This window comes from Tachysurus fulvidraco, chromosome 17, assembly GCF_022655615.1.
Source record: "Tachysurus fulvidraco isolate hzauxx_2018 chromosome 17, HZAU_PFXX_2.0, whole genome shotgun sequence".
In the NCBI taxonomy this organism is placed as follows: Eukaryota; Metazoa; Chordata; class Actinopteri; order Siluriformes; family Bagridae; genus Tachysurus; species Tachysurus fulvidraco.
The window spans coordinates 3,855,013-3,867,424 of record NC_062534.1 but is presented as its reverse complement, the minus strand read 5'-3'; the positions used below and the strand labels follow the sequence as shown (position 1 = coordinate 3,867,424).

The 12,412-nt window shown below is 41.8% G+C and overlaps 1 protein-coding gene across 1 annotated transcript in view; it reads right to left on the bottom strand.

The window, feature by feature from the left end:
- Nucleotides 1-11,204, bottom strand: part of LOC113646004 (A disintegrin and metalloproteinase with thrombospondin motifs 2-like) — a 161,487-nt gene extending 150,283 nt beyond the window's left edge. Inside the window, exons 1-2 of the mRNA XM_047802651.1 lie at nt 11,004-11,204; nt 9,560-9,936 (exon numbers count right to left, since the gene is read on the bottom strand). Coding sequence (XP_047658607.1) covers nt 9,560-9,936; nt 11,004-11,085 — 459 coding nt within the window. The 5' untranslated portion in view covers nt 11,086-11,204. The remainder of the gene's footprint in view (nt 1-9,559; nt 9,937-11,003) is intronic.
- Between the last annotated feature and the right edge of the window lie 1,208 nt (nt 11,205-12,412).

The following is a 12,412-nucleotide window of genomic DNA, read 5'->3' as shown; positions in this document are numbered from 1 at the left end:
TTAGATAAACAAACAAACAAATACAAATAGAAAAAAAATTGAACAAAAATTGGTGTCATGGCATAACAGGGTCAAGATTGATCGGACTCTAGATTTAATCTGCATGCACGTCAGGTATAAAGGTTTAACAGGGGAATTTACTGTATCCATTCTGACGTTTTGGAAGGTTGGATTAAACCAGGAGATCCTACAGGAAGCCCATAGGGACATGTGAAAGAACATGCAAAACTTCATGAGCAGAAAACCAAACTAGAGGTCTTCTCGGGTCGAAAGAAATCCACCCGACCCGAAGTGACCCGAGGCACTTTTGACCCGAACCTGACGTGCATAATTTTTTTTTTTTTTTAAGAAAGACCCGACTCGAGACAAACCCCGACCCGACGTAATTTTTTTTTTTACCCGCCTGTACCCGAATGTTGCGTAACTCTACACTAAAGTAACCGCTACAGAGTGGATTCAAAATTGATTGACAGGTCTGTTTCAATGAGAATTAGCTTACCGCCAGCCACACGTCACCAGCCACATGTCGCAAGAGGTCTTGGCAAACAGAGGAGAGGTTGGAAAAGTACTCGAGTCGATGCACACACACGAGATACGGTAGTTCGGGTCTTCTCGGGTCCGTTCGGTAAAAACACATTCATTTTAAATTACCCGAGACCCGATGCCGCTATTATTATACCCGACCCGTGTCCGAGGTACACGTGAAACTTTTAGACCCGAACTCGCTCGTGTCTCGGGTCGGACCTCGGGTTTTCGGATCTAAGTGGACCCGTGAAGACCTCTAAACTGAACGCAGGATCAAATACCTGTATAGAACAGATTTTTAATGATTTTCAACTTCCAAGTAAAACAAAGACTGAGAAATGGAAGCTAATAAGGATAATAAGGATCTTCTGCCTAGTGGAAATGGTCCACTAATACACCCCTTTTGAACGCTAGGTTCTGAGCTTGTATAGACACCAACTGACCGAGGAAATTCAGACAGCAATTAATACTTCACACTACCAGACATAAAATGAGCTCATTTACACTTTAATATCCCAGAACTGATTTGCGAGTGTTTCCTGTAGAAAAACATTGGCACAAATTATAATAGAAACTAAACTTATGAGCCAATACAAGATTCTAAACAGTCATTTAAAGACAAATAGAACAGACGCTTGTTCCACGATCAGGCATCGCTGAAGAGATTACGGTCAGCGCCTTGGTCAGAAAACGATGGTGCATCATGAAGTGAGTCATGAGAATGATGAAGGTGTAATCTACTGGTGCCTATGCGCTAGGTGTGTTAGCTTCATGGCAGCTCACGAACGTGTATACTGTGTTTGCATGGTATAAAAAAAATCAATATCCTTATTTATTCGATATGGATGGATGCTTTAAACCCAAGCAACATACTGTACAATGAATGCATGCATTGTGTACAACTGCACTTAGAAATGAAGCTCAGGAATTTCACTGTATATGAAATTGTATATAGTTGCATAAATTGTATAAAGTCATTATGCACATGACAATAAACCTGAACGTCGAGTCTTGAAGCGAGGCGGAATGTAATCAGATCACAATGGTTTCCTTTCAAAATGTGTTTTTTGACCATTTTCACTGTCAAAGTTCAGCTCATCCATTCTTTAATGTGCGGATCAAGAAAGCAAGTATAAACCAAGTGGTATGTTTATCAAGGGTGGACCAGAAATCACGAATGAGAGATCCAATGCGTGAAAATTCAAGCACACAGACTCAACGTAGGAAAGTCTAATAGTGAAATAACCTCTTGGAGGTACAGTAAAGTAAAAGGAGAAATAAAGGCTAGGATTTAAAAAAAACTAAAATCTGATAAGACGCAGGTTCTTGCAAACAAATCAAGAACTAACGCAAAACCAGGACACAAGATCACAATATGCCCAGAACAAAACAAACACACACATGAGCATGTGGTTCTTGTTAAGAACTGTGATCTTTAAGAGCTTGTCTATAGCACTATTCGGACTGGACTAGTTCTACGTGGGGACGTGGAGTAATACAATTTTACCTCAGGACGTCTGTAATATTAATTGGCCGATTCGCACGGGACAAGACATCTCAGTAAAACTAGCAGAAGTGTGAGAGGTAACTCGCTTTACGCACCACAGTAACCTCCTTGTCTTCATGTGCGTATGACGTTGCTTCCTGTTATCACGTGCGCAAAAAGACAATATGGCACCTCCATGCTTGCAAAACACGCCAAAAACTACTTTTAAACAGGAAATGACGGAATTTTACCGTACATATTTACAGCGGGTCGTTTCGGACGGGATTAGTATTACCTGAGGTCATTTTTCCGGATCTTTTTACAGAAGGAAAAAAAGTGTCAAAATGTGCCATCTCGGTAATCATTACGGACAATGTCAGTAAAGATTACGGCGACTTTTACCTTCTGTAAAAAGGTCCGGAAAAATTACCTCAGGTAATACTGATCCCGTCCGAATAGACCAGCTGTAAATATGTACGGTAAAATTCCGTCATTTCCTGTTTAAAAGTAGTTTTTGGCGCGTTTTGCCAGCATGGGCGCACTTGAAACAGGAAGCAACATCATACGCACATGACGACAAGGAGGTTACTGTGGTGCGTAAAGCGAGTTACCCCTCACACTTCTGCTAGTTTTACTGAGATGTCTTGTCCCGTGCGAATCGGCCAATTGATAGTACAGACGTCCTGAGGTAAAATTGCATTACTCCACGTCCCCACGTAGAACTAATCCCGTCCGAATAGGGCTAATGTCCGTAATGATTACCGAGATGGCACATTCGGATGGGACTAAAATCACCGAGAAGCTCTGGTAATAATTACTTTAGCCCCCACATCCCCATGTAAAACTAGTCCCGTCCGAATAGTGCTTATGTGTCTTTAGCCGACGTTCATCTTCAGTAAGCTGGTTTCTGGAACCAGATGCTAGGAACACGAGGTTTAACAGAGTGATGGCAGTCACGGTGCATATGGGACGATTCACAAACTCTCAAACTCACATAGACGAAATGTAGACTTGCTAATCCTTCAATAACCTACGCTAGGAAACGAGATAACTCCACTGAAACCCACAAGGTACAAGAAGAATGTGTGAAACTCCACAGACCATAATTTGTACAGTATAAACATGTTAGTACTTCAGAAATCGACTCGGTCGGTATAAAGAAGTGAACGATTTTCTTGCTGTGAGTCTGATCTAAAATGAGTCAGGAGTTTGTTGGCTTTCAGTGTGAAATGTGTGTTTTTCCCTCTGTTGTATGACCTTACACAGAATTGTATTGGTTAAAGATAACGCCTTCAAGCACTCGGGGTGTCTCAGAGAACAGAGGTGGATTTGATATCATCATTTTCTTTGCAGATAGAGAAATCTATTTCTAGAACTTTTCTACAAATATACTGCCCCAAGTAGGTTTGGGGAAAGTTAGAAATAATTATGAAAAACTACAAATTCTTAAAGGCAGGGTCTCTGATTTTTGAGAAATGCTTCAGAAAACCGAGTCGGGCCGAATAATAAACAAAAATCAAAATAAAAACAAAACTAACGTGTAGCCGATGAGCAGAAAGGGGCGGGGCTTGTCAATATGGGCGGGGAAAGTGTTCGGTGCGCATGTGTGACGTTAGCAGAAAGCGGTTTTAACATTGACATGGAGGATAAAAACAAAGAAAGAAAGCGAAGAAAGACTTACGATAAGGCAAGAAGTAGGACGTGTTAATATAGGATCAGCTTTCCAGCGCTGGAGAGAACTGAAGGAGCAGGAAGTTGGCCACATATTCACAGGTTGGAGTTTCCCGAGTCAATAACTCCTGAGCTAAATGCTGTTACTACACAAATAACACCTCTTTTCTATCGTAGTAATGTAGAGAGGCAGCTACAACCGAGTTTTGTGTAGTAACAGCGTTTAGCTCAGGAGTTATCGACTCGGGAAACTCCGACCTCTGAATATGTGGCCGACTTTACTTAAGACGCCGAGGCGCTTTTTTCCTTCTCGATAGGTGAGTAACGTTGGTTTTGCTTTGTTACACAGAACTAATATATGCCTTTGTCCTTTACATGATTATGCTTGTGTGGCATTTTTGCTTGTTTGTTTATCTACAATCGTATTGTTCTTCCCTTCAGCTATGATAAAGACACATTTCTTTCCGTTAGTCGCCCGGGTTACGTATGTATGTGTGGGCGGAGCTATCGATACAAGGGTGGGACCCGTTTGGGTTAGGGGCGAGTATGTTTTGGTGATTTTATATGTCAACATCGGCTTTCAAAAATCATAGACCTTGCCTTTAAAACCCTGAGTGTCTGCATTCATATGAGCTTCATATTAGCCAGTACTGTAGAGTGGGACATGACAAAGACATTCAAAGCTGAACACGGACACGACGAAACAGGCGCGAATTCCATTGGAACGAACAGCTCGGAGGAAGAGGAAAAGGAAGAGGAAGCTGCCAGTCTCTTTAACACAGATGGCACCTCTCTGGCCCTAGCAATTCACCCCATCATGACTGAACAAAACCTCTGATTATTCGAAACACCTGCAATCTGTTTAGCGCTTGTTCCTAGTGGGAAAAGTAATCTTAGCGGCTTTGCGCTTCTCTGTTAATAAAATTCATACACAGAAATTGATACTGCATAGCAACAAATAGCTTGCGAGCACATCGTGCCCTTGTTTATTGCCTTTGTTTACTTTTTTTACCTCCTACTTTTTTTACCACCTTATTTCAAACTGGAGAGTGAAAAAAAGAATTAAAACGCTTTCTGGTCTGCTTTTCTGACTCGATTCTCTTCCTGTCCTGTACGTGTAGCGATCTTTACAGTGCAAATCCTGACGTTCTACTTCCTTCCGGATCGTAGCCGCTTCTTTGTAAAAGTTTCTTTTAATAAATAATAAATAGGCCGGCACTAAAACATATTTACTTTTGCTTCAAGGAAAACAATAGCTTTCTCTATCAGCAGCTGTTACAGCAAGCTGTTGTCCTCGATGAAGCGGCTTTCTCAGACGCTCAGCATTCCTACGCTCGCAAAAATAACCCGTCCCACACCAAAGAGTCCAGCTACGTAATTATGGGTTTCGTCTCTTAAAGTGTGGTTTCCTTTACCCGTATTTTGGCCGGAAAATAAAAATAGTCTGACTGAAATATCTGGGCGTGTGTACAGCACATATCTGGGCATGTGGCTGGGAGTATTACGAAGCTTCAGAGCTTCTGCTCTATATCCAGGTTGACCCTGAGGGGTTGGCGTTGATGGATAACAGGAAGACACACGACACAGCATGTCACACTGGGTTTTCCTGCCACGGTGTGTAAAAGGAGTGGAAAACGACAGAGGTTGTCATCACAAGCTTGGTTCTACGGTACCTACTTTACAATCAACAATAAGATCACGTCAACTCGTGGACCATGTTAGAGATCCAGACGCTTTGACGTGTCTCAGCAGACCAGGAGAAAAAACCTGAAACATGCCACAGTACAACTGTACATCTTCATCAGCTGATCCTGATAATTAGATAATTCTACACATACTCTAAATGTACATGACATACTCTAGTGTCATGTATCATCATCATCATCATCATCATCGTTACTGTTGTCGCCTCGCAGCTCCAGGGTCTTGTGTTGAGTCCTGAGTATTGTGTGGACTCCTGCATGTCCTAACCTGCGTTCCTCTGCTTTCCACCAGGTTCTCTGGATTCCTCCCACCTCCCAAAAACACTCAAGTAAGTCGGCCCTCGGCGTGAAGGTCTGTGTATGATACACCGCCATGACATCTGCGTCACATCTGGATCAAATTTTCCAACCTTTACAAGCAAGCCTATTTATTTTGGCTCCAGATCCACTATCACCCTGATAGAGGATAAATCATTTACTAAAGAAAGAGGGAATAAATATGTAAGCAAGGTAGACAGATAGACAGGGTGTAGTAACAGGCCTACAATCAGGTGAACGCTTTCAACCGGATCATGACGCAAGTTTTTTTTTCTCAGCATTTCCACTATTTTTTTTACATAAAAACACACCGTCGTTGTAAAGCTTGTGTAAATCTGTCGAGCAAACGACTTTCGCCAAACTTTTCACACTCTCGGCGGATGAACTCGGCTGTCACGGCGAACACACCTGTCGCATTTGAAACACCAATCAAGGCGTGCTAATGAACAAACCCACATCGCACCTGCGACAACAACACCTTCAGAGAAATTATCACTTAATATCACAAGTGTGTAATGTTCCACTTTTTTAAAAGTTATCGAAACCAAAAACCAATGAAGTAAAGATAGAAAGAAAAATGAAAGGAAAGTGGATGGAAAAGAGAAAAAAGACAGAACTACAGTATGTGGACGGAACTTAGAAATGGCTTCCTCGTGATGGTGTTATTACCGAAACCACGACATGAGCGTGAGTGTGCTTGTGAACAGTAGTAACACAATTACTAACACAATTTCTTCAATTCTCTTCTGCAGAATGTTGAGAAGAAATTGTACATCAGGGAAAAATCAGTCAGGACCAGATTTGGTGAAATCTACACTGTTAGAGAATGAGTGTGTGTGTGTGTGTGTGTGTGTGTGTGTGTGTGTGTGTGTGTGTGTGTGTGTGTGTGTGTGTGTGTGTCCTGCGATGGGTTGGCACTCCGTCCAGGGTGTATCCTGCCTTGATGACGCCTGAGATAGGCACAGGCTCCCCGTGACCCGAGAAGTTCGGATAAGCGGTAGAAAATGAATGAATGAATGAATAAATGAATGAATGAATACACTGTTAGAAAAAAGCTGTCTCCATGCAGCTTATTGGGTTTGGGGACCGCATAAAGGTTGTAAATACCTAAAATAAAAAATAAAAGTGTTTGTCTCTCACGCTAGTCGATCTAAGATAGATTTTCGTTACTTAAAGGCAATGGCGAAAGTTTGATTTTGACATTGGTGGGGACATAATTTATTGGACATTGGTGGGGACAACATTCCCCGTATTTTGTGCATAAAACTGTTGTTATAAGAATACTTTCTTCTTCACATACCGGTAACCTGCATAATCACGTTGCATATTGCTTCATACAACGGAATCTAGCTGCAGCCGCCTCAACACATTAGCGAGAAAGACAAAGCCAATCAAACAGCGACGTGGGTTAGAGAGGCGGGACTCAAAAAAGGCAAAGGCCAATCATTTTAAGAGAGGTGAGTTACAGAGGTGGGATTCATTGCAGGGGGTAGATCTGTTAACCGTTTGTGTTCCACAAGTTGCGCTATTTTTCCAGAATGCCGTTGTAAAATATTTTCATCTTATTTAATGATTCCTGGATAAATGTTAAATGGAATAAGTAAAAAAACACAAGACACAGACGGATATCAGTGGTTATGTATAAATATATATATATATAGGGTTGGTCGAATTATTGCTAGGGACAATTGAGTGTTCCCTAGATATTGGTAGGGACATGTCCCTACCGTCCCTACCCAAATCGACGCCCTTGCTTAAAGGTACATTAGATAAGATTCGTCTTTCTTGAGATAGAAGTTTTAACTTCCCATTTTACCGCCCATTTTCTCAAAGCTCCGCCTCCAGAATCCTAGCTGGTCCATTATAATGTCTATAAAATGACTGACAGGCGGTGGAACCAAACATAAACCAGCAATGCAAAAAGCACTAAGCAGGACGTCACAACTCCATCCAGACCATTTTACTTGACTATTACATCGCATTGAAACTGGAGACTCCTTCCAAAAAAAATGTCAAAAAGAAATACGATCAATACAGAAAACTATATAGTAATATTTTGTAGCTGATTTTTGCCTGTAGGTAAAGCTGACTTTAGTTACAAAAAAAAAACAAAAAAAAAAAATTCCTGTATATTTAAGGATTTTCATAAGATCCTGGAGGCGGAGCTTTGAGAAAATGGGCGGGAATCATTTTAAATGTTCGATCTTCTACAAGGGTTTTTACTTGGAATATTGTACTACTGGTATAATCTCTGTTGTGGAGATGTGCATAGAGAATAATGAGCGTGTTCACGGAAGGACAAAATGAAAAGATCTTGAAGGAAGTGGATGGAATGTAGATCCATACGCTTCTAATTTGTGAGGCTGTGTTTACAATGCAGTGTTAGAGCTAATCTCTTTAAATAATACATTTCAATAAACAGGGTTTGGAACTTATTATTTCACGAGTTATATTTTTTTGTGTGTGTGTCCATTAAAAATGTGGATTAGACTGTAAAGTCAATCGGTTATTCCTCAGCTGATCCGTAGGTGTTTCTAGATTTCAGAAACCATGCTAAAGGCTCCTCAGCTTGTCCACCATTAAAAGTTTTATGTAGAGCTTTTGCACCACATGGTTTTCCTTTCATAAAAGCTCCCAATTAGAAGTGCTTTAGAAGGCTAACCATCCAAAGAACCCATGGCAAAAACCTCTCTTTTACAACACAGTGTCTTTCTCAGTGGGATGTGAGTGTATGTGTGCTGACTGGGTATAAAAGGCTTTGGGTTTTGTAGAGGGAAATAAAATCCTCATCCTCGGTTTGCAGTTTTGGGAATAGGTTATATGAGATTTGTTGTATTTTTAAGAAATGTGTGGATCCAATTGGGAAAAACTGTAAGTCAAGTGTAAATGGGGCCTTAGACTTGTGAAAATCTTTCATCTCTTCCACACACACTTGTCAGTTATAGATACGCTGTCTATTCCTTTCTACCCTATTTTTATTTTCCAGTTCCTCTGTACCTTCTTTTGCCCTTTAAGATTTGGGTTCATCTGTTTAATTGGCGGGCAGCACTTAGATTGGTTCCGTGAGAGAAGGTACAGAGGAAATGGAAAATAAATGTGACTAATAAAATCAAGTGAGTAAAGCCATCCTAGGATGTGTTTAAACCGGAGAAAAAACACGGTGAGAGGAACTGCAACAAAAACTGATTTACGATTTTTAAAAAACGTTTGTAAAATATTGCACATAATTAGTGCTGAGCAGTTAAAGGTCACGCGATTGGCTCGGACAGTTGTGAGATTTGGACGTTTTTTCATTTAAATGTAAAATTCTCAATTCTGATTGGTCGGAATGTGTTGATTAATGTGCTGCATTTCTGATTATAGTTGCGCAGTTCCGCCATAGGAAACAGGACAGGGGAATTTCTCAGTATAAGAATTTTGTGCTTATTTTTTAAAACAAAACAAAATAGCTTGTTCCGGCTGCTAAAAGTGATAACAGGAACTACTGTAACTTTACGTCTTTTAAGATGTCCTGATTTGTTAATGAAAATAAATATTGAAAAATACTGAGGTATAAGAGGAATAAAGCACTTAGGGTCATGCTGTTATGGGAAAATAATGACCTGGGTTTGTATCATTGGTGTCGAGATACAGTGCTTGTCCTGGTTTATCAGTGTTTATGTGAAATATGGACTAGAGGTGGAGCAGTGTGTGAGTTGTGTTGGTGTCACAGAATTATTACTGTGATGTTGTGCTTGGATCACTGATGCTGATGCTGGTGGTGTCATAACACTGTGTACAACACTTTTTGGTGTGTCTTAATATCATCACAAAAACATCACACTGCTCAATTCATTCCGGCCTCAGCTGCACTCACCAGGCCGTCGCAGTTGCTGATTGCCACCGTGGCTCCTTGTACGTCCGTGATGTCGCCCACGTACATGCAGTCGATGTTTAACGTCTTCGAGCGCGTGCCGCCCGGCGTTTGCCACTCCATCTTGGCTCCGGGAGCCACCATGCGCGTGTTAGGATGCAGGCGCAAGTGGAACTCCCGGCCGAAGACGGTGACGTTGTAGTAGAGCCTCTCGCCGTCTCCTCGCGGCTCGTCGGGCGTTTCCGCCTCTCTTCGCCAGCGCCTACGGAACTGCCCGCGTGCTGCGCCTGCCGATACCGCGTGTGACAAGAAGCGGCCGTGCGCGTCGCTCAGCACGGGCCTCACCAGTCCATAGTCCCCCAGCACGTGCTGCAGGGAATCTGCAAGCGCGCACACACACACACACACCAACTTAAACTTTTGCTTTTTTTATTTCATCATATTCATGATAACAGAAAAGTCTTATTGGCGCATGATGAAGCCTGAGCGCGTGAGTTGAATTGTGCATGCGTTATAAATATATTCATGCACTGACAGCTACTGGTTGATGCAACTGTTCTGATCTACTAATAAAGTATTTCTAATAAAAAAAATACCGGACCTTTGTTGTGTCTTTCGAGCGTGCTTTTTGAGAAACAAAAAAGTAATCTAAGTAATAATAATTGAAGCTTTGACTGGCAGTAGTAATAAGCCCCAGACAAGCCTCAGGTCATAGCACTTTTCATGTTTTCTGACTGCTCAGTTTCCAAACATTGCCACGTGTCCCAGGCTTTCCGCCTCGATCCACCTGCTCCACATGTACGGTTAAACCCGCGACTGCAGAACGCCTGGTTTCGGGGCTTTCAGTAATTCCCACTTTCTCCGATCTGACACTGAATACCGAAGCGCTGAGGTGAGGAGCCACACCTATGAGTAAAAAAAGTGCAGCTTATCTCACTGTATCAGTTCTATATCAGCCTCGCGGATCGCGCGCACGCAGCATTGCTCCAGAAAAACAACAAAAACACAAGCTACGTATAAGAGAAATCAGAGCTCGTACACATCCTCTTGTTTTGACGCGTCTGTGTTAGGAACGTTTCCCTGCACACTCATTTCCATAGCGCTCAGTGCGCAGTGCCATGTGGAGACCTGAGCGCATTAAAGCGCATTAAAGCGCAATGCGCGCAAATCGGCTAAACCGGAACATGAAAATGAGCCCCGGTGCAAGCAGAAAGCACACAATAGTGATGACACAGCATGCAGAAGTGGGGAAAGTCCTCTTGCACCGATGTCTGAGCAAGTTCACATGGAGAAGTAAAGCAATTTATGCGCAGCATGCATGCTGGAGCAGGACTCCACCACCATCACCATTATCATCATCATCACCACCACTATCATCATCATCATCATCATCATGATCATCCAGGTGGATGTAAAAGTGCGAAGAGTAGATGGATAAAGAGCGTACCTAGGCTACTGGCGATGTAGAGGCCGTGGGCGGGCAGCAGCAGCGCGGAGATCAAGATCGGAAACGCGGCGGCGGGATTCATGGCAGCTCCGAACTGCGCAGGTGGGAGAGAGACGGAGTTCAGGATCCGGAGGAGGAAAGTTACAGCGGAGAGAGAGAGAGAGAGAGAGAGAGAGAGAGAGAGAGAGAGAGAGAGAGAGAGAGAGAGCGCAACTTACTGCACGCAGCACCGGAGACGAGGAGAGACTCTACCTCACTCTCTCTCACACACTCTCACACTCACTCTGTTTCTATCACTCTCCCTTTTCTCTCTCTCTCTCTCTCTCTCTCTCTCTCTCTCTCTCTCTCTCTCTCTCTCTCTCTCTCTTTCTCTTTCTCCCTTACTCTCTCCTAGTATGTATCTCATTCTCTTTCCATTTTCGCACATTCTCTCTCTCTCTCTCTCTCTCTCTCTCTCTCTCTCTCTCTCTCTCTCTCTCCCTTCTTCTTCTTCTTCTTCTTCTTCTTCTTCTTCTTCTTCTTCTTCTTCTTCTTCTCTCGTCACAAACCAACCTATCCTACTCATCTGATCCAGCTGGAAACAAGTAATGGCACTCTGAGTGTTTGACTCCGTGGCACACAATTAGACCAAGACAGATTTATCCATCTGAAATAAATATCTTCCCGGACTCGTCTCCACCAAGACTCTTTATCTTTCTGGGAGGTTTTAATTTTTGTTTTGTGTTTGTTTGGAATGAAGAGAAAATCTGCAGGACCTGCACAAACTTTCTTCACTACATCTTACTTCATTTCTTCCTTCATACAGAACTTCAGCCAGAACCAGAGCGCCCCCTGTGATCTCACCTTACAATAGCAAGGACTTTATTTTTATTTATTTATTTTATTTATTTTATTTATTTTATTTATTTTATTTATTCGGAAAAATTAAGCAGACTGGCTTTTTAAGAATTATTACAAGGTCAATAAAGAAGTAAACATTCTTTACTGAGGATAGTAGAAAGTATCGTACACTTTGTTCCAAAAAGTACCAAAATGGCAGAAGTGCAAATATTTATTCTCAAATATAATACAAATGTTCCAAGTTCCCAATGTTTGTTCATTCTTTACCTACATCATGTGCCTAATCCCGGTCAGGGTTGTGATGGATCCAGATAGAATCACTGAGCATAAGGCAGAAATACACCCTCAATGGGATGCCCGTTGACTGAGACACAGACAATCTCACAAACACTATAAATATAACTGTCATCATGAATTGAATTTGGTTGCTTTTATGTTCTCTGTTACCTCTAAAGTTTTAATTATATCGTTCAATTTAAACACAATACATCGTTTGAGTGTGTGAAAATGTTTAAATATGTATCTGGCAACCATTTTATAATTCTGAATTCATCCAAAAAATTTATTTA